The 27,583-nt window shown below is 48.6% G+C and overlaps 1 protein-coding gene across 1 annotated transcript in view; it reads right to left on the reverse strand.

Moving 5' to 3' along the window:
* Nucleotides 1–27,583, reverse strand: part of LOC142416285 (uncharacterized) — a 149,134-nt gene that overhangs the window by 14,723 nt on the left and 106,828 nt on the right. Inside the window, exons 59-81 of the mRNA XM_075515707.1 lie at nt 27,497–27,532; nt 27,336–27,380; nt 26,701–26,745; nt 26,036–26,071; nt 25,648–25,683; nt 25,029–25,088; nt 24,222–24,347; nt 23,449–23,520; nt 23,215–23,250; nt 22,846–22,905; nt 20,932–20,976; nt 19,554–19,589; nt 18,350–18,385; nt 15,817–15,873; nt 15,568–15,639; nt 14,097–14,168; nt 13,551–13,586; nt 6,767–6,847; nt 5,517–5,570; nt 3,570–3,623; nt 2,751–2,813; nt 2,239–2,301; nt 698–814 (exon numbers count right to left, since the gene is read on the reverse strand). Of these exons, the coding sequence (XP_075371822.1) occupies nt 698–814; nt 2,239–2,301; nt 2,751–2,813; nt 3,570–3,623; nt 5,517–5,570; nt 6,767–6,847; nt 13,551–13,586; nt 14,097–14,168; nt 15,568–15,639; nt 15,817–15,873; nt 18,350–18,385; nt 19,554–19,589; nt 20,932–20,976; nt 22,846–22,905; nt 23,215–23,250; nt 23,449–23,520; nt 24,222–24,347; nt 25,029–25,088; nt 25,648–25,683; nt 26,036–26,071; nt 26,701–26,745; nt 27,336–27,380; nt 27,497–27,532 (1,338 nt within the window). The remainder of the gene's footprint in view (nt 1–697; nt 815–2,238; nt 2,302–2,750; nt 2,814–3,569; nt 3,624–5,516; nt 5,571–6,766; nt 6,848–13,550; nt 13,587–14,096; nt 14,169–15,567; nt 15,640–15,816; nt 15,874–18,349; nt 18,386–19,553; nt 19,590–20,931; nt 20,977–22,845; nt 22,906–23,214; nt 23,251–23,448; nt 23,521–24,221; nt 24,348–25,028; nt 25,089–25,647; nt 25,684–26,035; nt 26,072–26,700; nt 26,746–27,335; nt 27,381–27,496; nt 27,533–27,583) is intronic.

Genomic DNA, 27,583 nt, shown 5'->3' on the forward strand with positions numbered 1-27,583 from the left:
AATAATTAGCAACAGGAGGGGTGCACTTGATGCCCTGCTAACTTGAAATTATCAGCCTGCCTTTCTTCACTGAGAGGTCACATCTTACACTGCAGATAGGAAAAGAAGAGAGGAAAGGGAAAAAAAAAATCTCCGGTGATAAATGCACCAAGAGATGAAGTTGACCAAGATCCCACAGAAAGACGGCAGACTGCAGCCATCCTATCTCAACATGAAAGACCTCAGGTGCCAGTTTATAGGAGGGGGTTGTATTTGTACATGGTGACATGTGGTGACACACCTGGGGTGCTATGTCACATGAGGATGTGAGGTGCAACCACTTGGGGGGCAGTTGGGGAAGAGCCTTCTAGCAGAGCTCCCCTGGGAAGGTAAATCCATGAGGTCTAGGGCAGCATTGTACCTTCTCCTGCTCTTGGAGGAGCATGACTGTGGATGAATCCTCACTCGGGTTGCCTCAGCATCAGGCTTTCTAGAGAGTGGAGGGGCCGTGATGGTGTTTGCCCCTCTGGGAGGTCCAGGCCTGGCTGCAAGGGAGTGGGAGGAGGGGATTTTTCCTTATTAATGTATGATATGACTAAAATGGTAAGGAGAAAACTAAATCTCCTGGAAGCCAACTTATTAGAGTTTATCATTCATGCCCTCCTCACACCAGATCTCACCAGGGTCTAGGGCATGCTATGGACCACTTGCTGCTCACCTGTGGCCCTGGTTCACCCTGTGGCCCTTGAGGTCCAGCTGGTCCAGCAACTCCAGTCTTCCCAGGCCATCCCATTTGTCCTTTGAAGCCTCCCAAGCCAGGAACTCCCTTGGCCCCCTGAGAATCACCAACAGAGAGCAGTTCAGAGCTTTCATCAAGCACAAATGGTTTTAGAGATGGGCCAGTCAAACGTTACCCAAATACTTTCATGGCATTGGCAATAAGGGGAGAATCTTTACATTCTACTTTGTCTGCTGTAGTGCTATTTACAGAGCATCAGTAGGATGGTAGAGATCACTTCTGCTTTGTTCTCCACCTTCACTTGTCCAGAAGGCACCTCACTGCTTGGTGACATGGACGTCCCTGCCTCTAGGACGATGCCCGATAATTTCTAATGCCCAACTCTCCCTGTATATGTAAGCAGAGTCCTTTAGCCTGTAACCCTGGAAAAAACAGTGACTCCTGAGGAGGAAAAAGGGAGTTACCAAGAGCTGGCCTATAAATTTCCTACTCATCTGCACCGTTGAGCTTTCTCCTTGGAGCTAGTGCAAACAGAAAAGGCTCCCATTAAACACAGCAGAAGGAGAGACCTCCAGTCAGCCCAACATCCAACCTTCACCAGTGGCTGAAAGCAGATGTTTGTGGGAGACGAGAAGAACAGGAGAGGAAGGGAGTGATATTTCCCCAGAAATAATCTCCCAGCCTCCAACCATTCGCAGCTCAGAGACTTAGTGAGCCAGAGGTGTTGCTTGACAAGAGAAGAACCCTTAGCGTTTGACAGAGATGACCATCAGGGGATGAGGACCAGAAGAGTTGTTATCAATAAAGCAACAAATTCTTTAAGATCCCAAATCAGCTGGAGACCAGATGGTGGAGTTGAATGCGAGACGGGCCCGAGGGGCTGGAAAATGCCAAAAGACTTGATGGAGGCTGCTGGGATTATTGTGTGTTTTTCTTTTTTTAAAACAGTTACTGTTTTAACTGAAATCTCATTTTTTCCCTCCATAGAAAGGTACAAATTTTAGACTTGTTCTTTTAGGGAAGAAATGGAAAATTAAGCAATGCAGAGAAGGCAGATCAGTGGGGAGTGATAATCAAGGTGGGACTCCTCGGGGAGCTGAGCAGAGCCCGGGAGCAGGTCAGCTTGGAGACCTTTCCCACTCCCATGGCCAACGTGCCCAGGAGGCAGCAGCGATATCCATTTTTTCTGCCCCACAGCATCCCAGGCACCCTTTACCCTGGGCACGGTGGTGTTGAATAAACTGACAATTAATGCCATTTCAAGGGTTTGGATGGCTTTTCCTCATACTAAGCAGGCACCCTTCTGGGGTGTCGTACATCAGCAGAGGGTGAATTTAAGACCTCCCTCTCCTGCCCTTTCCAACTGCAGTCCCAGCCTTAATGCTCCAGACAGTTGACATTTGCCCACTGGAAAGGGTACCTATGATGTAGAAAGTGTATAATTTTGTTAACTCGAGCTGATGGATGTGGGATTTATTCTTTTATAAATGGCAGCTCGATGCAGTCTGGCAAGTACTAACCTTTTCTCCTTTCTCCCCAGGAATGCCCGAGGCACCATCGTCTCCTGATGCTCCCTGTTCACCCTGGAGAGAGCCAAGATAAAATCATGGCCAATGCGGACTTGGCAAAGTTGCAATTTGCTGAATGAACCGTCCCTTCTTCAGATTACAATATCATTTACTGAGTGCGACCCAGCAGGGTCTGTCACCCTGCACACTGGTGGTACTCAAGGAGACTGAAAGAAATATCATGAAAAAGCCCCATTACTTGACACACGCCCTAGTGCCTGTGGAGCATCAGGGCTGGGGTGGATGAACCCAGCTGAGTCTTGCAGAGGTGAGTGAAGAGGTCCCCACCCCAGATGTCCAAGCATCTTCACCCAGATCTATGCTGGCTTATAGGAATAGATTCAGAATAACCCCATTTGTGCCCTTTGAAAGAAAGAATCATGTTGCAGAGGTGGATTTGCAGCATCTGCAAAGCTTTTAGGAAACCTCTTACTTGTAGGCAGATGCATACTTTAGATATTCACCTTTGGTCCATATGGTCCATCCGATCCTGGGATTCCTGGTTTTCCAGGACTGCCAATTTCTCCCTGTGGATGAAAAAGCAGTGGATGGCCTGTAAGCCCACACGACTCCTAAAACATTGGGAAAACTGGCTCCAAAATGGCAAGGTAAATGGTACTTGAGGAGGAACATGGTGACACTCCTGGTAACAGAAAGACTAAGCATAGGCAAAGTCCTACTTTAGACCAGTATAAATTTTAGACTGCCCTGACTCCAACCCCACCTACGTAAAAGTAGGTGGGAAATTCACTGAACAGTACTTCATTTACCCAATAGGCCAGGCTGATGAAGGAAAATATTAATAACAACAACAATAACAACATATCCCATTGGCTCAGCTATCAACAGCTCCCTTACTTCTTATCAAGCTTTTCAAAACCCTTCATAAAAAGACCATTAAGGGTCATTATCCCTGTTTATAGAGGAAGGACCAATGGTGCTGACAATCTGAGCCATGTGCTCAGCAGTAATTGCTAATTGAGTCCAGGCAGTTGCTAAGCCACAGACCAGGAGGGGATTTGGGCAGGGTCTGTTTTGTTTTTTTTTAACCCCAGATTATCAAACAGTTCCCTGCAAGCCTTAAACCCCCCCTGTCCGTGGCTCCCTGCTCTGCATGGCCATGTCCCTCTGTGCTGCAGTCTGCAGCCCCGCGCCACCGAGAGGGACTTCTCCTGCCCGAGTTAGGGTGGCTTCTTCATGCATGATGCTATGCCGGGGATGAGTGGGAAATGCTGCTGGAAATGCGGCAGCTAGAGCAGGATGGAAAGCTGGGCTGAGCTCACCTTGATGCCCTCAACTCCGGGAGCACCAATGCGTCCTGGGAGCCCTCGCAAGCCCTGGGGATAAAGCAGATCATGGACATTGATGATAAATCAAGGTGAGGGCAGGAGGGAAGAATGCTGTGTGTGCACAGGGCTAGCCCTGATGTAGTGCTACAAGCTGTTCTCTTGCCTGCAGCATCTTTCCCCATCAGCCCCACTACAGCCTGGAGCTTGAGTTCTCTTCTCTTCTCTGTTTGTCCCAAACTTTATTTCACAGAATCATGGAGTGTTTTGGGTAGGAAGGGAACTCTGGAGGTAATCTTGTCAAACTCACCTAAAGCTGGTTGACCAGGACCATAGAATCATAGAATCAATCACTGAATGGTTTGGGTTGGAAGGGACCTTAAAGATCATCTAGTTCCAACCCCCCTGCCATGGGAAGAGACACCTTCCACTAGACCAGGTTGCTCAAAGCCCCATCTAACCTGGCCTTGAACACTTCCAGGGATGGGGCACCCACAACTGCTCTGGGCAACCTGTTCCAGTGCCTCACCACCCTCATAGTAAAGAATTTCTTCCTTATATCTAATCTAAATCTGCCCTCTTTCAGTTTAAAACCATTACCCCTTGTCCCATCGCTACATGCCCTGTACAAAGTCCCTCCCCATCTTTCCTGTAGGTCCCCTTCAGGTACTGGAAGGCTGCTGTAAGGTCTCCCTGGAGCCTTCTCTTCTCTGGGCTGAAAAATCCCAACTCTCTCAGCCTGTCTTCATAGGAGAGGTGCTCCAGCCTTCTGATCACCTTTGTGGCCTCCTCTGGACCCACTCCGACAGGTCCATGTCCTTATGTTGGGGGCCCCAGAGCTGGATGCAGTACTCCAGGTGGGGTCTCACCAGAGTGGAGTAGAGGAGGAGAATCACCTCCCTCGACCTGCTGGCCACGCTTCTTTTGATGCAGCTCAGCCTATGGTTGGCTTTCTGGGCTGCAAGTGCACATTGCTGGGTCATGTTGAGTTTCTCATCAACCAACACCCCCAAGTCCTTCTCCTCAGGACTGCTCTCAATCCATTCTCCACCCAACCTGCATTTGTGCTTGGGATTGCCCCTCCCTGTGTGCAGGACCTTGTGCTTGGCCTTGTTGAACTTCACGAGGTTCACACGGGCCCACCTCTCAAGCCTGTCAAGGTCCCTCTGGATGGCATCCCTTCCCTCCAGCATGTCGACCACACCACACAGCTTGGTGTTGTTGGCAAACTTGCTGAGGGTGCACTCAATCCCACTGTCCATGTTGCCAACAAAGATGTTAAACAGTGCCAGTCCCAATACTGACCCCTGAGGAACACCACTCATCACTGGTCTCCACTTGAACACCGAGCCATTGACCGCAACTCTTTTGAGTGCGACTATGCAGCCAATTCCTTATCCACCAAGTGGTCCATCCATCAAATCTGTGTTTCTCCAATTTAGAGACAAGGATGTCATGTGGGACAGTGTCAAATGCTTTGCACAAGTCCAGGCAGATGACATCAGTTGTTCTTCCCTTATCCACCAATGCTGTAACCCCACCATAGAAGACCACCAAATTTGTCAGGCACGATTTGCCCTTAGTGAAGCCATGTTGGCTGTCACCAATCACCTCCTTATTTTCCATGTGCCATAGCATAGTTTCCAGGAGGATCTGCTCCAAGCTTTTGCTGGGCACAGAGGTGAGACTGACTGGCCTGTAGTTCCCCAGGTCTTTCTTTTTTCCCTTTTTAAAAATGGGGGTTATGTTTCCCCTTTTCCAGTCAGTGGGAACTCCACTGGACTGCCATGACTTCTCAAATATGATGGACAGTAGCTTAGCAACTTCATCTGCCAGTTCCCTCAGGACCCCCGGATGCATCTCATCAGGTCCCATGACCATGTCCAGACAGCTTTTGAATATCTCCAAGGATGGAGATTTCACAGGATCTCACCCATTTCCTACCTTTGTTCCTTTCTGCCCGATGTCACCAGTGGTCCCAGGATCACCTTTCTCTCCCTACATAAATAAAATAGAAAAACATATCATGCACATCCTGAAAGATTAAGAGTACAGCGCTGGTGATAGCATCACCTTGCATTTATATTGTGCTTTTAACCACCGGAGGCTCCTTGACAATTTGCAGATCACGGTCACCTTACTGCTAGAAATGCAGCCAGCTCTGGGGTGGGACAGGGAATGACCTTGCAGAACATGGGTGACTGTGACAGGGCTGCTAGTGAAGTGGGATAAAATGCTGTGGTGAGTCACCACAGGGTCTGTAGCTTACACTGGGCAACGTTTGGAAAATGACCCTTGAGGACCTGTGTGTTGGAGTGAACATTACTGAGGTTACTGAGGTTTGAGAGCTACTGGAGTGGCAATAATCACAAGGAACTGCACTGTGGAGATGTTAGATGGTCTCCCTCAGTTCTTGTGTTGGCTACTGCCCCTGGAAATTGAGTCTGTCGTTCAAAGTCTGGATCCTTCAGGCACTACCTGAACGATTTAGAGAATGTTCATTAACTTCAGTGAGGTCTTCCTTTCCTGCTCCCTCCCAAAATCTTCCACTGTTTTTTTTCTCTCATGGGAAAACACAAAAGAAAAACCACCAGCAGATTTCAGCTTATTTCCAGAAAGTAAAGTGAAGACACGTTCCCACTGAGCATCACTTTGGAGACGCGTTTTCAGTAATAAGGGGCCGAAGTCCCATCCACGTGCAGGAGCTTATTTGAGGGCACGGAAAGCATCCTCTTGTGACAGAGAACCAGCTCATCCCAGGAAAGTGAGGTTCATAAGGGCTTTAGCAAATGATTGCTTTGTTCCCTGCTCTCTCCATCAGGCAGGTCAGCATCAAGGAGAACTGGACTTGGTACATGAAGGAACTTGAAATTTGGGCCTTGGTAAGTAACAAAGGAAAACTCATGCTGAAAAACATGAGAATACTTAGAGGTCTACCGCTAGAGACATGGACAGATTCTCTGCTGGCATCCAGAGACTGGCACCTCCTACAAATCGGGCCAGGATGTGCATTAAAGACTTCTCCAGGAGTTTTAGGAAGCGATTTCATCTCTCTTGGAAAGACACCCTCAGCAAGAACCTGCTTCCAGTAATGAGGCACATAGGGTGCCGGAGCAGAAATGAACTTAGGGTTGAGAAAGGCACAGAGCCTCCTTCTACCTGCCAAAGCAACCACGTCCTTTCCCACTACTCACCGGCTTCCCCTTCTGCCCCTGAAGACCTCTGTCGCCTTTGGCTCCCTTGTTTCCATTCTTCCCATTGAGACCTGCTGCACCCTGCCAGAAAGAGGAGAAAAATAACTTTCTGTGTCAGGTCTTGCAGGGAGGTGCCTGAGGACAGTCATCAGGATGGAAACTCAATAGTAAGAGCCTGGAATAGTAAGAGGTCAGAAGCTACCCTAATACTAGCACTGAGACCTGAGACTGGGATTTAGTACCCATTCCTCATGGGCTTGCAAGCCACTAGCAAATGCCTGTGAGTTAATTTATTTATAATTACAGCTTGGGAAATAGAAGCACACGGCAGCTAAAAAGTAGTCCTGGGCCAAGAACATTGAGGTGGTGATGGCTGTGGCTGAAAACAGGAGCAAGGGCATTAAGCAGGCAGCATCACCCTGCGAGTGACTTAGAGGGTTGCACAGAAGCCTGGGCACTTGGTCTGCAGCTTCAGATCCAGTCAGTCGAGGAAAGCAGCGCTGGGTGGTAAAATCTGGTTTGGTGAACGAGTGGATCCAGGCATGGGATTGCTCACAGCTGCAGTTCAGAGAAGATCTCCCATCTGGGGAGCTGAGAGCCAAAAGAGAGATCCTCATCCAGCCCAGACTTTTGGGCAATGCTGGACAGAGGTGCTTCTCCAAGAAGACACCTTTTTGACGCACTTTGGAGGTTCTCAGCTTGTGGAGCCACTTTGCAGCTCAGCTCAGTGTGGGACATCAGAGCCACCTCCAGCATCGGGGCCAATTTGCGTGGGGTGTCCCACTGTTTCAATAGCAAACTAAAAGTTACTAGAAATCCCCCCCCCCCCCCCCTTTTTTTTTCTTTTGCAAGGCTGCCACAGTCTACTCATCCATTCTGGCCAATTTCAACTGCAGTTTTCAGAACCTGTACGTGAGAAGAAATTGGATTTATCACCACTTGAGACACTGATGGCACAGGGCTCAGCTCACTCAGAGGAGAATGAAGTGGCGGTTTAAGCAGATCAGGAGACGAACAAGTGGCATTCTCTACTTAGAATTAATTTGCAGGAGGTTGTTGAAAGGAAATACATTTATTAAAAAAAAAAAAAAAAGAAAATCAGTCACCAGATTTGTATGCCAAGCAGACTCATCACCTCTCCAATTACTCCTCCTCTCAGTGATGAACGGACACGTCAAACATGATCACGGTGACAAGCAAACATCCCAGAGACACACGGGTGGGACGGTGCTGTCCCTGACTGTGGGTCATACTGCGAGGACAGACCTGTTACCTTTTCATTCCCAGATATAAAAATTCAGCTCCTCCTCTGGGAAACACGTTGCTTCTTCAAACCCCTCCCCAAGCCTCAACATATTTTACATTTCAGAGTAAGAGGAGTATTTGAGAGCCAACCAGGCACTCCTCCATGGCTCTGCTGGTCACGTCTGGATCAGGTAAAGTCCACGTTCCTCAAGCACTGCCTACGCTATCAGGTACAAACATCTCGTGCAAGCTCTTTATTTACTAGTAACTATTTATTGACACGATCAATATAGAGTTCCATCTGAGGCAGTAAATGGACCATAAAAACCCCAGCTAACTAGAGTTTCCCTGTTTGCTAGGACAGATTGCTTGCTTGGAGGGTAATAAACCTTTTGGTTAAATCTCACAAGCCCAGGATACCTTCAAGCGCCCAGCGTTTTTGAGATATCTTTGAACTGGGTACAGATCCATCTGGCCAGGGATTTACACACCTGTATCCAAGGGGATGGGCTAAAAAGCTTATTCTTGAGCACTTCCTGATCCTGAAGGAACCTGACACCAGTTAGAGATTTCCCAATTAGCTTTAATATTTCTCTTAGTTGTCCCTAGTGCCTCTTGTGTCAAGGAGAGACCTTTCCTTGTTTTCCTGTGCTTCCCTACCTGCCCATGTCCAACTCTCATCTCTTCTGTCTGCCTTAGATCATGAGATGCTTCTTGCCTGCTCTTGACCTGAAAGGAGCCCAAATGGCTTTAGGAAGAGTTAAGCTCACAATATGTGCTCGTAGGCTGGAAGGTAGCTGGGTCTAAGCCATGCCTACTTGGTCCAGTAAACATAAGCAAGTTTTTGACCTCAGTCTTATCTCACCGTAGGTGGACTCCTACTCGTCATGGGCTGAAGAGACTTTGTCATATGGACTAGAAGGTTTATAATAAGGCTTGGACATGACAGCAGGTCTGTCCCTGCTTCAGCTGGGAGGGAAGCAGGTCAGAGAGGTGATGCTTTTCGAGGCCATCTGCACCCAGGACAAGAAAGAGATGGAATAGGAATTAAAAAAAAAAAAAAAAAAAAAGAGAGAAAAGAGAGTAAGAGCAAAACGTTTGAGCACTAGGCAAGGGAAAGAAGCTGAATAGAAATTTGTTCCCTCAGATTTACATTCCATGTTCTGTCAGGCAAATAAAGGCTGGGCAATAAAAGCTAGTAAAATGGCAGCTTAAAGGCAATTACTGGTGGAGTACTGGAAATGGCTCTTGTTATTTGGTTCTGTTATTAAAGTGTTGCTGGAACAGGCTTCATTTAACTGCAAAGACACCAGGTACCATGAAGGCACGGCAACGCAGAGGCTTAGTCATAAGTCCTGAGCGCTGGCTGTGACGCAAAGATGTCTATGAGCAGCAGAGGATCTCTGCTTCCAGGCACAAATTCCCGCGAAGGTTTGGGCTGGAGCCAGGGAGGAGCCTGCCTTGTCTCCAGGCTTATTGTTTACACTGAGATGAACGAGCTGGGGGGGTTAGCTGGGTCACCCTGGGAAAGTGTGAAATCCATCAGGAGAAACATCACCCCAGCGGCACGCCCCAAAAGGATCAACCTATTTGAAGGCATACATCAAAGGTCTAATGCATTTCCAAACCATAGGGCAGGCTGCAACCTCTGCTGAAAGGTTTCCCACCTCCTGGGCTTCAGTGCTCAATATTTGATGGGATGATGCACATGAAGTAGCTGGGAGTCTCAATCTCAGAGTTTCATCTGTGGTTTTATCCCTTCCCTGCTGTGTCTTTTGTCTAGCCTGTCCTGCCCACAATTATTTGCTGCAGTCCTGAGCATCCTCCCCAAAAAATCCTTTCTTGGTGTGGGAACTGCCACTGGTCCTCACAGCCGTAATAAGCATTCGTTCTCAGGCACTACATCTCAGACATGGGTCAGCCTGATTCCCTGCTGCAAAGCCTCCAAGGTATCCTGGGCAGAGATGTCCACCTGTGGCCAGATCTGGCTGACTAACTTCCCTTTGACCAGCCTGGACTCATCAGAAGTGCTCAGGACACATCAAGACACCCTCCCAGGGCAAGAACTTCTTAGGAGATGGCTTTTTCCACTCCGAGTGGCCAGGGGCACCTCTTGTCAAGCCCAGGGCAGACCCCCGCACCCCACCTTTCCTCTCCTCTGGCTTGAAATGGCCCACTGCTCAGCAGGCAGGAGAACTGGGATGCCATATGGGTTCACCTAAGTCCCCACGCAGCCGATGGAGGGAGGTAGGGCTCTCTTGTCGGTACCTCTTCAGAGTTGTCTACCCACCACTCTTATCTATATCAAGAGCTCTTACGCTCTTAATATCTATGGTAAAGTCGAATTCCTGCTTATAACCATGCCCATGCCTACCATACTCTGGGTTATAGGGCTTTGATTATCACTTAGTTTTCAGCCCCTGCAGAGTGCTGTTTGGTTTTGACTGTAGCACTGTGCTGTGTAACGGTGGCAAAAGAGTGTCCTTTAGCCTTCCTTTAGCCTTCCTGGACTGGCCATATTTAGCATCTGATCGTCCCAGTGTTAACTGGAATCCCCTGACTTGCTCTTACTTCTTGCTTTGTCTTCAGGTGTACAGCTTTGCTTTCAGGCCTTGTGAACTCCATCACTCCCAATGATTAGTGTGGACCAAAAAAATCCTGGATTTCTCCCATCCTTCCTCTCACTCACACGCTGGTGGCTCTGCTCCAACACAGGCTTTGGCAGACGTGCTCTGGCAAGCACTGAAGAATGAAGCACATCAGAAATGGTTCTAAGAGCAAATGCAGAAGGTCCAGGGATCTGGTGGGTCTCCCACCCTCCAGGCAAGTTGAGGCAGGACACCCTGGGAATAAGCACATGGCTGTGCAGATGGTGTTACCACACAGACCCTGGCTTCCTCAGCTATAGGGCAAGGATCCATGGGCTGCCGGCCAACTATAGAGCCAAGCTCACAAGAAGAAGTGAAGAACATCTCTGAGCTCCAACTTGTACACCTAGTGAGTAGGACTGCAAACCAGGATGGAGAGGACCAAGGCACACTGGTAATTGTAGACCCTGGAAACCCAAAATAGGGAGTAATGGCAAGAGAGGGGGAAAGGGGTATTCATAATAGAGCTTTAGGGAGAATAATGGGTTAATCTGCCAGTATATTAATGCACAAAGCATGGGAAATAAAGAAGAGGAGCTGGAAGCCATAATATATGATCAAGATTACAACTCAATAGGCGTAACACAGACTGCAATATTAATATAAAGGGTGAAGCATGGCAGGAATATCAATGTAAAAGAGCGCGGTGCTTTTAGAAAAGAGGACAAGGACGAGGAGGTGTCTTGAATATGAAGAATGCACTCATTTGCCTTGAGATCCAGTTGTAAAGTCAACTAGATCCTTTTAAATTCTCTGGGTAATGATTACAGGGAGAAGACACAAATGCTGTCACTTGGTTGGGAACTCCTACAGATCACCAAATCAAAAGAGTACAATGGATGAGACTTTTTACAAGCTGGTTAAATTACTCCGAGTGAATTCAGCATGACAGAAAGGGACCAGCAAATTTTTGCAATGAGTTGGTGGCAATTTGTGGATATGAAAGATGGAATTAGAGGGAGCTGAAGGAAATGAGAACCGCTAGCCATTACCTTTAAGACTTTGCATAGGACAGAGTTGGTACAGGTACACTGGACCAAGTAGTGTCTGTCTTCAAGAAAAGGGGAGAAGAGGACTTGGGGAATGATACATGAGACAGCTTAGCCTACCTCTCCAGAATAACTTGGGGAAAAAATAATCAAAGTATCTTTGAACACTTAGAAGATAAAGTGAGACCTGGCTTTGTGAAGAACAAGTCACATCAGGATGTTGCATCCTAACACAGGTGTCTGAAATCGATGATGTGAATCATGCTCTAAGAGTGCCCTAAAGCTGCCAATAAAACAAGTCTGAGCACGGTTCGCTCGGATGTGGAGGGTGAATGTGGCAGACATCTAACCTGAGGACGGATGAATTTCATCCAGGATGTCGTATATCACGGCTCTTCCAACACAGCCCCAGCTCTGATCTGACTTTTGCAATTTTCGAAATTTAATGAAGGACCGAACACAAGCTCTATTGTGTCAGTCTAGCTCCAAGCACAGCACAGACAGCATTAACCTGCCCCAGCAGAATCCCTAAATATTTCCAAAAGAATGATTACTTAGCTTTCCTCAAATATTGATTGACAAGATACCACTTTCTGGTAGTTAACTGTATTATGTGCCGATCCCTGTGGGTGCCAGTAGAAAACAGCACATCATCCGACCATGACTGGATGGTTGCTGGCCAGGATGGTGGGATCCAGCCGTGCTTCCTTTGCACTCAGCAGCCTCAACAAATGTCTTCGCTCTACTCCTGCACTACTACTGGTTGTCAGCTATGGATTCAGGTGTTCACTACAAAGCAATTTAAAAAACATACTCGATCCAATGCCTACGTGCGGTGATCCCAGACCCCGAGGTCTTATAGCACGTTACAGCCCCATCACTTCGGCAAAGTGCTCAGAAGGTTGTTTACAATTAGGCAGGGGTTGAAATACTTAATTGAATCAGGGCCTTTTTCTCAGTGAGCAATTACCAGTCTGGGTTATGGGCTTGTAAATAGTTACACAGCTGTGACCAGTAATCAGTGGGCAGCGCTGAATGGCTGTGGAGCTTTCACTGCAACAGGTAGTCGCTGAGAATCGCCCCCTCACACACAAAAGGGCGTAACTGGGGAATAGGTTAAAAAAATACTGATATTTCTTATTGCAAGAAAACAATTGAACATGCTCTTATTTCCATGATCTGAGAAAATGTCCCAGTCACCTTTTGGTGTTCCCTCTCCTCCTATTTCTTCCTTTCCCAGGTGAAAAGAAATCAGCGGGGACTTCTTTCACTTTGGACAACCTTGGAGACCATTTTTGCACTTGGGGTTTCTTCCAGGTGAAACAGTGACGTTCGAAGGCATGTAAACGCTTTTGCAAACCAAAGTTGCTTTTTTTCCCCCCCAATTGCAATTTGTCAGGAGGAAACAAGGTGAACTCAGAGATTAACCAGGTGCTCCAGCATACCTGTTTTGCTTCTGGCCAGCACCATGCACCCACTGAGCGCTGAGAATAGCTACTTGTAGTCCAGTCTCTTAAGGATATATACATTTCTCATGGGATATACAACTTATAGTCACAATTCTTAAGCCATTTGAACATGAAACATCATCTGTTCGTGTCTGGCAATGCCTCCTAATACACTAAAGGCATTAAAAAATAATAAATAAATGCATATTTCATGTGCTCCTTAATGCAAAATGCAACATCCTATTAAAACGTACCTCTGGCTGTGGTCCCCCCTGCCCACGGCTGGTTTTCCTGCAAAGCTGCTTTGAACGTGGGCTTTGTGGAGCAGCACCGAGCCAGCTTCGCCTCATCCCACCCCGCAACCCACACACATGGCTGTGGGGAGAGGACCAGCAGTGCAAGCCCGGCTCCGCGCCCAAGACTCTCAAAGGCAGAGAAACATGCTCCAACTCACGGCAGAGCCTGGCAAGCCTGGTTCTCCTGGCTCCCCCTGCAAGGAAAGTGGTGACGAGTTACCACGGGGAAGAGCTTCATTTCATCTGGAAATGGGGATTGTTGTAGGAGATACCTACAGCTGTGGAAAAGGAGACAAGGGGACCTTTGGGGACCCCCCTGCAGCAGCAGCTGGAGGGGGCAGGTAGGATACCCCAAACATCTCAGCTGGGCAACTGAATGGAGCTCTACATCTCCATTGACTATAACCGGAGCTTAGATGGCAGTTCACACCTCACGCCTAAATGTTGCCATTGCAGCGAGTCATTATTGACTGTTTTAGCCCAGGAAAGATGCCAGGGCACAATGCTGCTTTACAAAACGGGAGACACCTTTAGGGCTCTCCTGGAAAAGTGCAGGCACTTCTGCTCTCTGGTAGCCCCATAACATTTCAATCAGCAATTTTGGAGAGGGAACGCAGAATTATATTCTGTGAGAAAACTCTGCAGGGATTTTACACATCAGTTCTTGCAGAGGATGCCTTAACATAGGTGCTCACTGTACTCACCTTCTGTCCCACTGGTCCTCTTGTTCCAAAAAGCCCTATCACTCCCTTGGAGCCAGCTTCACCTTTGACTCCCTAAAATTTTAAAATCCCTGTCAAATACATTTTAAGTACTTGCTCTTGAAGTGACCCCTCCCCCCACCCCGAGAGACACCAGTAGAGGAATGCATGGAGATGGCAAAGAGGATGACAAAAAGCACCATTTCTATAGCAGACTTCAGCCCCAGGGACCCCAAAGGTCTGTATGGCAGCCAGTGCTTGGGAAGAGCAGCAGAACGGCTCAGCAGAAACCTCAGCAAACTGTTCTATAAGAGAGTTGGTGCTCAGTGATGGGGATTGAAGGAAAACAAGCAGAAAAGGGTCTCAAAGCCTCTGGATGAGCTGCCTCCTTGCAAACTACTCAAGTACAAGACCCTACTGGACTTACTGGTGGTGGAGATACTACTCTGGGGCTCCGTCCAAAGTAACTCAGATATTCGGCCAAGAGGTGTTCTTGCTTTAGGAGATGCTTACGTATTCTTTTTTTATTAGAAAGCAATCTGACAGATGTCATGTATGAGTTTTCATCTGACTTACTTACTTATAAAACCAGGTAAACAGGTACCACCCATGAGAGCTTCTCCGTGGATTTCCTTTACAGTCACTGGGGACCTAATCAGTGTAATCATCAGTCGTGTTAAGGACAAGATTTCCCTCTTCACAAGGGAGACGTCCCCACTGGGTCAGGCAATTCCCACCCTGAACTACACTGATTATACAGGTCCCCATGGGAAATAACAGGAGCTGGATGTCTAGCTCAGATAGGGATGCTGCTGTTGTAGATACTCATATTTATTCAGCAGAGTCTCCGCCCTGGGCCAGACTTCTAAAGCAAAAAGCATTAACATAATATGCAAATAGGGATGATTAGTAAATGGAGATTTAATCTGTGACTCAGTCTGAGAGGGGGAGAGTTACATGATTCCTCCCAGTGGAGTGGTGATGGGTTGAGACCTGAGACCCGCACAGGGTGCTCTCAAAGAGCAAAGGCAGACGGAGGAGCAGGCGACTCGCTCTGCCACCACCCAGGGGACAGCCCTCTACGAAGAACAGGAACAGAAAAGCCAACCAAGCCTTAACAAAAATGTCACAAGAGCTGCAGGGTTTGAAGTAGCACGGCCAGCTCTTGGAGGGAGATGCGGGACTCCTGCAGTGCTGCAGTATTTGAATGGTCGCTTTTCTCAGAGTGATCCTGTACTGCAGAAATGGTCCCAAAACTACAGACTTGACACCTGGTAAGCTGGTTGTGTATCATGTTCCCAAGCCCCAGCCCCAGCCTTCCTCTCCCTTTCTCTTGTAAGAGCTGGGCGAGTGTGTCCTTGCACCGTGTTTTCCAGCAGGCGTGTGGGAAGGGAGGATGCAGAGATATTGGTCCCTTCCTCACCCAACTAGTCACCTTTTGCTGTGTTTCTCAGTTGCATCAGGAGGTTCATACCTTTTCTCCTACAGGGCCATCCTCTCCCTTCTCGCCTTTGTCTCCGTCAAAACCTGGCAGGCCCTGTTCACCCTGAAAGGTAAGACAGAAATTAGTGGATTGTGCCTCTCTCCTGGAAGGACCCAGCTCTCAGCCACTGGCTCTGGGCCAAAGTGCTGGTTCTAGTGCTTATCCCAAGCTGTGTTTGGTGTTGATGCCACCAACAGTGGGAAAGGAACAGCTTAAAAAGTCACTAAGAGTCAAACTTACGGGATCTCCTTTACTGCCTTTATAGCCCTGGGGTCCAAAAATAGTCATGGGCTCACCCTAGAGAAAGGGGACACAGAGACATGTAGACACCTGGTGATACATGAACTCCCGGGTCCCACTGGATGGAACCACACCTGCTATGATGGGCAAAATGGTAATTCACACATCTGCAATGAAGGTAAGCATTTCCCAAACTGTGGTCCATATGCTGGGGAAGGCATGTATGCTCCACAGCACAACATTAATTGTTAAGGTTAGTCTGTGCTTAACTAAAAGCTGGATGATGAATGTGCACAGAAAACTACAAGAAGTCCTGAGGTTCGACAGTGACCTCTTGCTCCAAAAAATGTTGGGGCCCACTGGCATTACCCTAGTCTAGATGTCATGGCTGGAAATGGAGCTGTGCACGGCATAACCCTGTGGTTCAATTCCTGACCTGAGGCGGTCAGTGGTGGGACAGGTTCATATCTGACATAGTGGCTTGGCTCCTTCATCACTGTATGTCACTCAGGATGTCAAGATTTGCATCTCTTCCCAGGTGTGGGAGCTGGCCATAGGCAGGATGGTGAACTGGTCTACTCATGGTGTCCTGGTTTATGGACACAGAGTTGGAGCTAAGGAAGGGGAGTGGCACTTAGGGTACCCCTCAGAGGTAGTTTCTGGAGGGTCAGACTCCCAAACTGTCACCTTGAGCGAGACGGTAGCTACAGGCATGTAGTAACCCCACGGACACAACCGTGCCAAGTCTGTTTATCAGCTCAGCAGCTGAGGAGGGACATTTTGCTCCTAGGAGAGTGAAGAACCTGCGGCAAAGCTATTCCCATGCAAGAAATGGCTCTCCTCTGGCAAAGCAATGGTTGTGTCTCCAAAGTGGTGATGCCATCCATAGTTTGGAGGGAGGAGGGCTGAAGCCACCTTCTAATGGAAAACTGTAGCCCATTTGAAAAGGACTTCCTTTACACCAGCTCTCTTCAGTGCTGCAAACATCCCTCTTCAGGGTGACTGTGCCTTGCTGCTGGAGTCTTAACAACCACGCATCAATCAGTATTTCCCAAACTTCGACAATCTTTTGCAGTTTATCCAGCCATCACCATAGGACCCTGATCAAATTCTGGCTTAATATACCCTCCTGCTTCCCTGCTCTGGAGGGTATTGAACGGAGACAGGATGGGGCTCAATCAATTTTGGGGACAAAAGGGAGAATATTATTTTATGTATTTTAATCCAATACATAGCACAGATCCTGGGATTCACACAGTTACTCCTGTATTGATCAAGGGAGAGTTAGAACGAAAGTTAAGCTGCAATAATGTGGAACAAACCCAAGCCAGTTATTCCCCCCCTCCTGTTTTATCTCGCACTCCACCTTATATTTTATTAAGGTATTATTTGGAAAACGCATTACACATTCCTTCAGCTTGGAAAGTGTTTTGGGGCCTCTTCATGAAGGAGATTAAGAATTGATTCGTCTCTGGAGCGAGTCCCCTTTGAAAGTAGCTTCCTCAGAGACAAATCAGCCTTAATCATTTAATACTGCATGACTCAAAGGCAGAATCGTCATGTAGGTTTTCTAAAACTCATTTTCTAACAAGCCATTTCAGCCAGGAAGGAAGTTAACAAAACACTGGGCAGAAGTTCAGCATTTTCTGTGCATTTTCCAGAAGCACTCGGGGAGTTATTTTCGCATTATGAGCCAGCTCAGGCTTTTTAAGATTGTGGTATGCTTCGGGGTGAGCTGGTTATACCAAAATCAGTGGAAATTTTCTTCCTCCCTTAATTCACAGGAGGCATTTTTGTGCCCCAGCAAACAGTTGCCAAAACGACTTTTTTTCTTGTTGTTTTGTAGGATCCTGTCAAAACTATCACACAAGCTCAACCCGGAGAGGTGTGTCCAGTGCAAGGATGGCATCAACAAAGTAGATCAAACCCGGTGGAGACCCCCGAGAAGGAGGGGGGGCATCTGTGTGTTGTCTTCCACTACCTACATGGGTGTACAATGTAGAGAGGATGGATCCAGGCTCTTCTTGGAGGCATGCAGTGAAAGGACAAGTTGTAGCAAGGAAAACGCCTATTAGACAGAAGGAAAAACTTCACCCTGGGAGTGGCCAGATGCCTGAGCAGGGACACAGAGAAGCACACATGAGGCCTTGAGCCTCAAATCCTGAAGATTTCATTGGCAATGGGATCTTGATTCAGGCACGTGGATGGCAGTGCACACAACACCATGGACCGAAGGTAGGATTTAAAGTCCTCTTCGATGAAGGGCATTTGCATCCCATCATCTGGGATCCGTGCTCAGCACTCCATGCTGGGTGGGCTACACTCACCCACATGTAATGATATGAATCCTGTAAAATCACTAAGACCCCAGATATTTGAAAACACATATAAATATTTTTTACCATTTATGCCTCTACCTTGTAAGATCACTGACTCATTTAAATAACTGTCCTTCTGCTCACTGGTAACTATAAAATCCTGAAAACCTTTTACCCCATCTGCCCCAGAAAGTCACAATCTGGAATGTCCTTACTCTTTCTCCCTTGGGTCCCAGAAGTCCCCGATCACCCTGAACACAGGAAAGAAAAAAAGACCGTGAGTGATTCCCTTTTTACTCACTCTTCTTGTGTTGCTCAGTCCATTGGTTCACACTCCAAGCCACCTAAGATCTATCACAGCTGGAAGTCAGTTCCTCTGGGCACTCTGCAAAATGATTAGCTTACCACAAGAGATTGCGTACAAATAGAATTTATTGCATTGACAAAAAAATAAAGACCCAGAGGACTGAAGTGGTTTGCCTGACTCCATGCTCAGCACATCCATCATGTGGAGCTATTGCTGGATTTTGACCTCCCAACGGGATGTAGCATCTCCGTGATGCAGGGATGTGCCTACACCACATCTAGGGTGGGAAAGCATCCTCTATAATACAGGATTTCCCAACTTTCAACCTCAAATCTGGCATGCTTTACTGACAGTGTATGAAATATTAGCTGTTCCTGGACTTTTTTTTTATAACGGGCATGGGACATGAGGCTGAAGGGCAGGACTCATTCCTGATGGCATCTCATAACCTTCTCCAGTGCTCAAGACTGATGTGGTGACAGCAGGAGAAGGGGAGGCTGCAAGGACCAGGTGGGGACGGGAGAGTAGAGACAGGCTTTAAACTGCGCTTGAACTGCTTCTGAGTGACAGAGCTGTACGTGGATCCCTCCCCTGGTGTCCCATGGCACACCCCTGACATTTGGGACAAAATCTGATCTTCTCAGTACTACGCTTTCCAAGGGTTGCAAGTGGGATGTAGCAGAAGGAGACCAAGGGGACTCCTGCTCGCCGATACAAATTAAAGGGTATGTGGGCAGTCATTGTCCTGCTGATGCTGCAGGACATCTGCTCCCCAGCCCCGTTCCTCCAGCCCTACACATTTGGGGATCGACCAGAGCACACCAGGGGTCCCTTTCTGTCCAAACTCCCATATTTCCTTCCAAAAAGAACCAGGCACGCATAAAGACAGCATGCACTCTCATCTCAGCCCAGCCATTACAGAGGGCTGCTGACGCCACTTCACACACCCACACACTGATCGAGGTCCCTTCCCAGTCCACCCCCAGAATCTGCTGGGATTATGCCCACTGTTTTAACAGGGGCATCAGCAGCGTGGGCTGCTGCAGAGAAAGACTCCCCCCAACAGTGCTTTCCTCCACAGGCACTGTGTAGATAAGATGACTGTTGCTTACTCTTTCGCCTTTCACACCCGGGAAGCCTTTTAGACCCTGCAAGAACATAAAACAAGATGTGAAGATAAATACCAGTGGGGGAAGGTGTTAGGAAAGAGCAGCCTCCACTTGAAGGCAGAGCTGCCTCCAAGGATGGGCTCCACCATGGAGAAGCTGCTGGTGGGACCAGCACAGGAGCCTCTACTCTCCTTTCCTTCCCCCCGAGAGCAATTTGAGAAGAAGTGAATCACACTGGTGCAAAGAGAAAATTAGCCTTAAGCTTCTGCCCACCATTGGGTCTCGGGCACAACTCAGGATCACTTGGTGGATGTATAAATTTAGCCAACGTCCCGCGTTTTGCAAGCCATGTACTGTGATTTTTGTACCCTTAACATCAACGAGATGTGGTCTCCATCTCTCAGAGAGCATAGGGGAAGGGTTGCTCCTGGAGGGCTTCTCATAGGTGGGGGTGACGGGGATCCCCAGATGTTCCCCAGGGCAGGTCAGAGCTGCTGGAGACAGAGCCGGGATGGGAATCACACTTGGAGAACTGAAGAGCCATGGTGGTCACCCCAGGTGTAACCCATTTGCAAAACTGGGGACCGGTGACCTTCCATGAATATGCAGAGAGGTGGCAGCTTCCACCTGCAGAACTGGCAGCTCATCACAGGGGTGGGCAAGGACAGGATAGACGAGGAGGAGGGAGAGCACAGACATTTCCCAAAGGGCACAAAACCTGGGCTTTGCCAGCCCACTGTGCCCTGTGCTGCTGCTCTGACCACCGGGACACGTCATCTTGCAAGCCCTCATGGTGTAAGGGCCAGTCTTGCTGAGAATCAGCCCTTCAGGGATGAGATCTCAGTGTGAAACCTGGTACTGCAACCACCCTTGGCCTTCTGAGGAACTTCATAAAGGCCCATCATACTCGTAATAAAAGATTCATTCCATTAGACGTAACAGCGTAATAAATAAAAAGGTGTTTGTCAAAATACCGTCTGTGATCTGCGTCTCCCCTGACTCAGTCCCCTATCAGTGAAAAGGAATTTACAACAGAACAAGACCCCGAAACTCATGCACGCAAGCAGACCTGACAAAGAAGAACAGAGAGGGAGTGATATTTCAGGAGGACTTCAAAAGCAGCCTGTAGATGAGTCAGCCAAATGGACAAGAGCATAAAGCAACTGTGCTCTGCATGACACCCTACGACTCACAGCTGCCTGCAGGTTTTACACTCACTCATCCCAACACGACATCAGAATTCAGGTTCCCAAAGTCTCTATTTCCCACTGCAAGCATCAACCCATTTTATTTTTTTCATTGCTCATGGGGATTTTGCCAGCCCTGGGCCCACTGTTATCTGTGCTGTAAAATCAGCCCTCCATGCTATTTTAACACTCACCATCGTGCCAGTGGGGCCCCGGACTCCCACGATGCCCTCGTCACCCTGTTAGGATGGAGAGGGGTAGTGATGGCCATCAGCAAAGAGAAATGCAACACGCGCAGTCCCAACACTGCAAACCATCCCCCTGGGGATAACAGGAATTAAGCATGCAGAAGCCCAGATCCTAGAAGGAGTTGTCCAACCTCTTCACTTATACCTCCATCAGGATTAGGTGCCTTAATGCTCCTATGGATCTGGATCAAAGAGCCTAAAGGGCTTGAGATCATCCACATGTTACTGCAGGTAGACACTGCAGTGTTTAGAGAATAATGCTTCGGTCAGATTGAAGCTTCAAGCTTCAGCTTTTCCTCAGTCCCTGAGAGAAACAGGCATTTGTGAGATGATCTGCACCTGATTTAGCATGATAGAAATCACTCCAAAAAGGTGTTTCTTCCTCTCTGTTGGTATAGAGAGGCTCTGGTAGGACTAGCTCAGAAAAAGCCATCTGAGGCTGGATAACCTGGTGTGTCCCTCCCCAAGATGTACTTACATCTGACAAAGGCATTGCAACAAGGGACAGAGATCTGAGATGTTCCTGGGACAGACGGATTTCTTCCCCCTGATTAGAGGGCTCAGTAGCTTCTCTGCACATCCATAACTCATTGCTGAACATGATTTCAGCAGGACTCACCGCAATAAATAAGGCAGCCAGGAATTCACCTGGAACTCATACCATTGACTTCTAGCAGGAAGAGGCCACCAGTCAACTGCTCAACAGTAACTCGTGCCTTTGGAGGCCAATGTGAGGCTTAACTTCATGCCCAGCTGCGGTTTCCAGATGCTGCAGACCTTGTTCTGAGCCTCCCTTTAAGTGTGCTACTGGCTCCTTATAAACCTTGCTACAAGAGAGAGCTGTGCTGGTGCGTCTATGAAGTCCTCTTATGACCTCCCTAGGTAGATCCTACAAGACTTACCTGTCTTTAAGATGCCTAGACTTAGGCATTGTCCTGTGAGGCCAAGTTTAGATCTCTCATATAAAGCCAATGTAATCTGAGATTCTGTGATTCACTCCAGATTTATGCTGGAGTCAGAAGAGCGGAAACATTATTTCATCATTTCCTTCAGATAATGAAGCTTGAGCTAGGTTTATCCCAGACCTTTCGCAGCTGTTGACATTCTCATTAAGTGTTTTGTCTCAGGGGCCTCATTGAACGGTTCTGCTGGCAGATGGGGAGTTTGTCTAAATGGATTGCAGCATAAAATCAGTTTATTCTTAGAACAGCCACAGAAGCAGCAAATTGAAACATGGCCTCTGATTACGACTCAAGAGGGTCTCCCTGGGGTCTTTGACAGAAGGAGACCAAAACTTCTCAGCAGCGTGAGGAGAAGTGAACGTTGCTGCTCCAAGGATGATGGGGGTGGGTTTCCCTCTGCCAGGACAACAGGAGAGAAGAGGGGAATGAGGATAAAAAAGCTGGAGGCAGATTTCTGAAGGAACGAGCTTGAAGGTAGCATCCCCAAAGCATACCAAACTGAGGTGGTTCCTCACCAAGCTGCTAGGAATAAAACACACAGATGTAGAGGTGTAGATATTGCCTTCAATGCTCCCATCTAGCCAGTGAAAGCACAGCCAACACAGTCAGCGGGGCAGGATTCACTTGGCCAGTGTGATCGGTAATGCTTGAGGGTGTCTAATTATGGAGGGGATGCTAATTGCAACCTGTGGACAGGTTCTGGTCAGTGCCAGCTCCAGCTGGGCATAGCAGTGTCCATCACTTCCAAATCTGGCTGGTGAAAAATTAAGGAGGGCTCTGAAATCAGCCCTTTAGTCATCTTCCAAGATGGGTGAGTGGGAGGTGATGGTGTAAAGCTGCCTCAAAAATAGGGTAGGCTGCAAGAAGCCAAGCCAGGAACATTTATGGAGGGACCTACCCTGGGGCCAGGCAGTCCGCGGGGACCTCTTGGGCCAGCTGCTCCAATGCCGATTTCTCCCTGCAGATCAGAGAATCCCAGAGGTCTCATTCGGAGCAAGGACACCACATCACATGATTGCTGATTAGTTTGACCATGATTTAAAAGGCACAGAAAGAGTCAGGAGACTCACTTCCATTGACTTTCTGCTGCGCTCTCTGGAGGATGCTCCAGCAACCGTGGGGAAGAAGGGCATGAGGGTGGAAGAGGGATGAAGAAGGGAAGAGGAAGAGGCTGGATGGGGTCAGGGACAAGGAGCCAGGGGAAGGTAGCGGGCTGTGCCATTGCCACTCCAGGATCTCAGCTACTTGTGACCAGGTTGGCACTGACCTTGTTGCCTTTGGGTCCAGGTGTTCCAGGAATCCCCTGTAGGACAAGGAAACAAAACAGAAAGGAGGACTTTGCTTTGCAAGTCCTCAATGCTCTCCTGTCCCAGTGGTCCAAGAGTGTGAAAGCACACCCCGGTACCAGGGCCTCAACCTCTACCACAGCCATCCCTCAAAAGGGATGCTCCCCTCAAAAGCCCACTGCTCAAAAGACACAGGGGCAATGTACAAAAGTCACCTCTTTTCCTGGGGATCCTGATGGTCCTGCGGGCCCAGCAAATCCATTCCGGCCTCTCTTCCCACGTTCCCCCTTGAAAACAAAATCCTTTAAGGAGAAGAAGACCCTGATGGGAAAGGTTCTGCTTTCCCCCATCCAGACAGAAAGAAGGAGCTGGTGCCCCCAGATGTTCCCGGCACTGGCAGCAAGCAGGAGGAATAGCCTCCTTGTGTGGGCCTCTTGTTTTTGGGAGAAGGGACTCCAGCTACACCGAGACCCTGAGTTTAGGCACATTGCTGTCCCCCACCTCACCTCCAGCTAAGCCTCCATGTCCCTGCAATGAGACTTACCTATTGCTCCCTCTGTTCCCAGGGGCTAATGACCCCAAAACCCCTTGCTGACATCCCCCTGTGCTATCACCACCCCTTTTCTTCCCAGTCATCTCATCAAGTCACATCACTAAGTTTAAAAGAACAACAACAGGTCCTCACCTTGCTTGGATCTCCACTGCTTTTTTTTTTTTTTTTGAACTTGAAGGACATCCCCTTGTACCAAATCTTTGGCCTGTTTTTTCCCCAACAACATCAGTTGTTGTTACCTCTCCTTCTGCAGCTAGGCTTTGTTCCTGCTTCTCTTCACTGACTACGTATAGGCTCAGGGTCTGGAGACCTGGATAGGTGGGGGCTTGACCCACAGTGGACACCCAGCGAAGACAGTCTCAGTAGGGCCATCGTTGTTCTCACCTTGACGTGACTAACACAACACATGCTGTCCCCTCACTGCACACCACCTACCTTCTGTCCTGGCATCCCGGGCAGACCTGGAGCCCCTCTGTCCCCCTGTGACCCGGGGGTGCCAGCATTGCCACGAATGCCCTGGATGCCCTGAGCTCCTGGAGGTCCTGGGGCCCCTGGCTCACCCTGTTGAGTGAATCACAAGGAATTTGGATCTTAGGTGGGATTAACTGCCCCCCTAAAGGTCCTGGAGAAAGCCTGGGGTGTCTCCTTGAATTCACATGACCAGTAGACAGAACTGGGGACACCCCCTCCAGCCCTGGTCCGTAAGAGAGGTCCTAGGGCTGGAGAAAGGGCTGTACCATGGCTTGCTAAGTGGGGAGCCCTTACCTGCAGACCTTCAGAGCTCTCCAGTGAATTCAAACCCTGCAGACCTGCAACATCCCAGGGGATCACAGAAACGCATCTCTGCTGAGACCACAATTCCCTAGATTTTTTTCACAGTCATATTTCACAGGCTGATCTAGTTGAAGATGTCCCTGCTCATTGCAGGGGGTGTTGGACTAGATGACCTTTAAAGGTCCCTTCCAACCCAAACCATTCTATGATTTTATGATTCTATGATATTTATTCTCTGGACCTCACCTGCTTTGAAATGGCCCTTTGGAGGAAAAAGAGCACTCCTTCTGTCCCAGACCCATGTGATGGTGTTCCTGCCTTCCCAGGCTGGGACTGGCTTTGGTGCTTTATCTTTGTAGCCCCAGCCAGTTCTGTGCTCCACACCCAGCGGTGGAAAGCATGGACTACAAAGAGAAAGACCCAGAAAAAAACAAGTGAGATCCTATCTAGAAGAGAAGAAAGGCTTACCTTAAATCCAGGTGGCCCAGCCTGACCAACAGGACCTCTGAACCCAGTTCCTGGTTCTCCCTGTGAAGAGAAGGAGGTCAGGAAAAATCAAGATCAATCCTTCCACTGTGGGCCCATGAAAATGAGAGCTTGCTTCATGCTGCTCCCTGGACACCCAGCTGAAGTCCCTCAGAGCTGATCCTACATTGAGTGTTTCTACAGAGCCGTCACTGACCATCACATCTCCTCTAGAGGATGGGAAGTCTTATCTGACCTGGAGAGACAAAGCTGCCAAGAGCATTTAAAAAGCTTTAGAAAACAGGGAGCTGAGTTGCAGGAATATTACTGGAGATGGTATCAGAGGACTTTGGGAGAGACTCTCATCTTCTGACATTACTCATTTATAAGGTGGGTGTCCTGTCTATGTGAGCCACCTGGAGTCTGTCCCTGGTCAAGAGAGAGGCGCTGGGTCCCTAGCGAGCGACTAGCCACAGTGAGCCCACATCTCAGGAGGTTACTTGGACATCTCGCCCTGAGATGGGGAGGTGAGGTATGGCAAAAGGAGGAGGGAGAGCAGGAGGCTAGCTCTCACAGCATAAGAAGAGACACCCCTGACTGTGGCACCAATGCTGTTCTTTACCTTTTGACCATTTTCACCTCTGTCTCCTTTGGTGCCCTATGAAATAAAGAGAGAGTTACCAAGCCTGTGCAAGAGGTCCTGTGAAGCACCACCTCAGTACAACCCTGAGAAAGAGCAAAGGTTTCCAGTTTTGCTCATAGCCTACAGCAGCATGGAGCAACTGGCACCTCTGACCTCCACCTCTTTTCCCCAGCGGAGGTGAGCAGTGGCTGCATGACCGGGGAAGAGCCAAATGCCCTAACACGGAGCCACACTGCTCTCAGGAAGTAGATGGAGCACTGGGTTGACCCAGCAGATTTTGACTATGGCAAGCTCCAGTGCTGGATTTGGGCCACTTAGCTGGTAACGCTGTCCTGCTCCAGCTGCTGATACCGACTCCACAGCTCACCTTTTCTCCAGGCTCCCCCATCTCCCCAGGCTGCCCCTGCAAGACAAAAACCATCCACCTTCCAGCCACCTCCCCTCCCTCTCTCCTTTCTCATGCCTGTGTCCCCAGGATGCTGCACCACACAGATGTTTGAACGGTAGCCCATGCAAAGTATCCCTTCCCCATCGGGCTGTGCCTTTTAACAACAACCCTGCCTTGTCTGCCTTTCTCCTGAATATCTGGGTCCCACCACCCCAGATCTGCCATTTGGTCCCTATAAGCCTTTGCTGCCAAAAGTGTTCATGAAATGGTGTTTTGTGGGGCCCTTCTTCCATCCCTGTCCTTGTGCCAGGGCTGGCTTTTGCTTGTCTGTCACCTGGTTTAGTTCACTGATCCAGCAGAAAATGAACCTTATAAAAAAAACCCTGAATTTTTGCATTTACTCCTGAGCGCATGGCAGATGCGTGTTAGCATTGCTGGAAGGGAGGGAACAGAAACACGCAGCCAGGTTCAGGGATAAAAGTGGGACTGTGGCAATCCCAATTTATATCAGCACAGTCTCCCATAGACCTTGAATGTCCTCTCCACCAGCATGTCCACAGCTGCCTCTCCCCTTCCAGACCCTCTTAGCACAGAGAGCCTTCTCCTGGTCTCAGAGGCTCAGGCCAGAAAAACGGTATCACTACCTTTTCTCCTTTGTCTCCGCGGGCTCCTGGAGCTCCCATTTCTCCCTGGAAAACAACAGGCAACATCTTCAATTGCAAACATGCATTACTACATTTTTCCTTCCCTCTTTGGACCAGGAGGGTACTGCCCTTGTTCCTGCACCAGCTTTTGGCAAACCTCTGTGGAGGAACCCCTCATCTCCACCAGTTGCATTCCCAAAACAGATTTGGCATATCCCTGACCCCCTCCCTCCTATCCTGTGCAGTGGAAATGTAGAGAGAGAAAACATAAATTGCAGAGTAAGTGCCAGATATGAGTGGTAAGCTGAGGGTCTCCCTGCCCCAGACCACTACAGATGTTAAAAGATGCCATGAGTTTAAGGGAGATGGGAGAAGTTCACAGAGGAGAGATTAAGGATCCCCAAAACACAAACCCCATGTCTGGATCAGCTGTGAAAGGTTCAAGCCTGGGATCTCTGCTCATTACCAATGGTTTAGACTGTTGATTACTACCCCTTGAACCCACTGGCCGGGCCAATGTTCGCCCATGATTCCTCAGCCTCCAAATGAGACTGCTCTGGGAAGATGGATCACTGTCCTGCCTCCTCCCAGCACTGTTGGGTATCTGCATTAAAAGGTGAAACAAAAGCACTGACCTTTTGGCCATGGGAGGGTGGATCCGCTGGGCCAGTGTCCTCCTTCTGAGAAGAAAAGCACGTACAGAGACGGGCTTGGATGCAGCGTGATGGGAGAAAGAACCAGCTGCATCTTCACCGCACGCATCTGCGATAAGAGGACTACAACATGAACGCTGTACCTTAATTCTCCTCGGGTGATGAGGGCCTGGGTATGCCTTGAATTGAAAAAGAAAAGAGGAAAGTGGGAGAGCAGTTGGAGATATGTT

The sequence above is a fragment of the Mycteria americana genome, chromosome 1 (genome assembly GCF_035582795.1).
Source record: "Mycteria americana isolate JAX WOST 10 ecotype Jacksonville Zoo and Gardens chromosome 1, USCA_MyAme_1.0, whole genome shotgun sequence".
NCBI lineage: Eukaryota > Metazoa > Chordata > Aves > Ciconiiformes > Ciconiidae > Mycteria > Mycteria americana.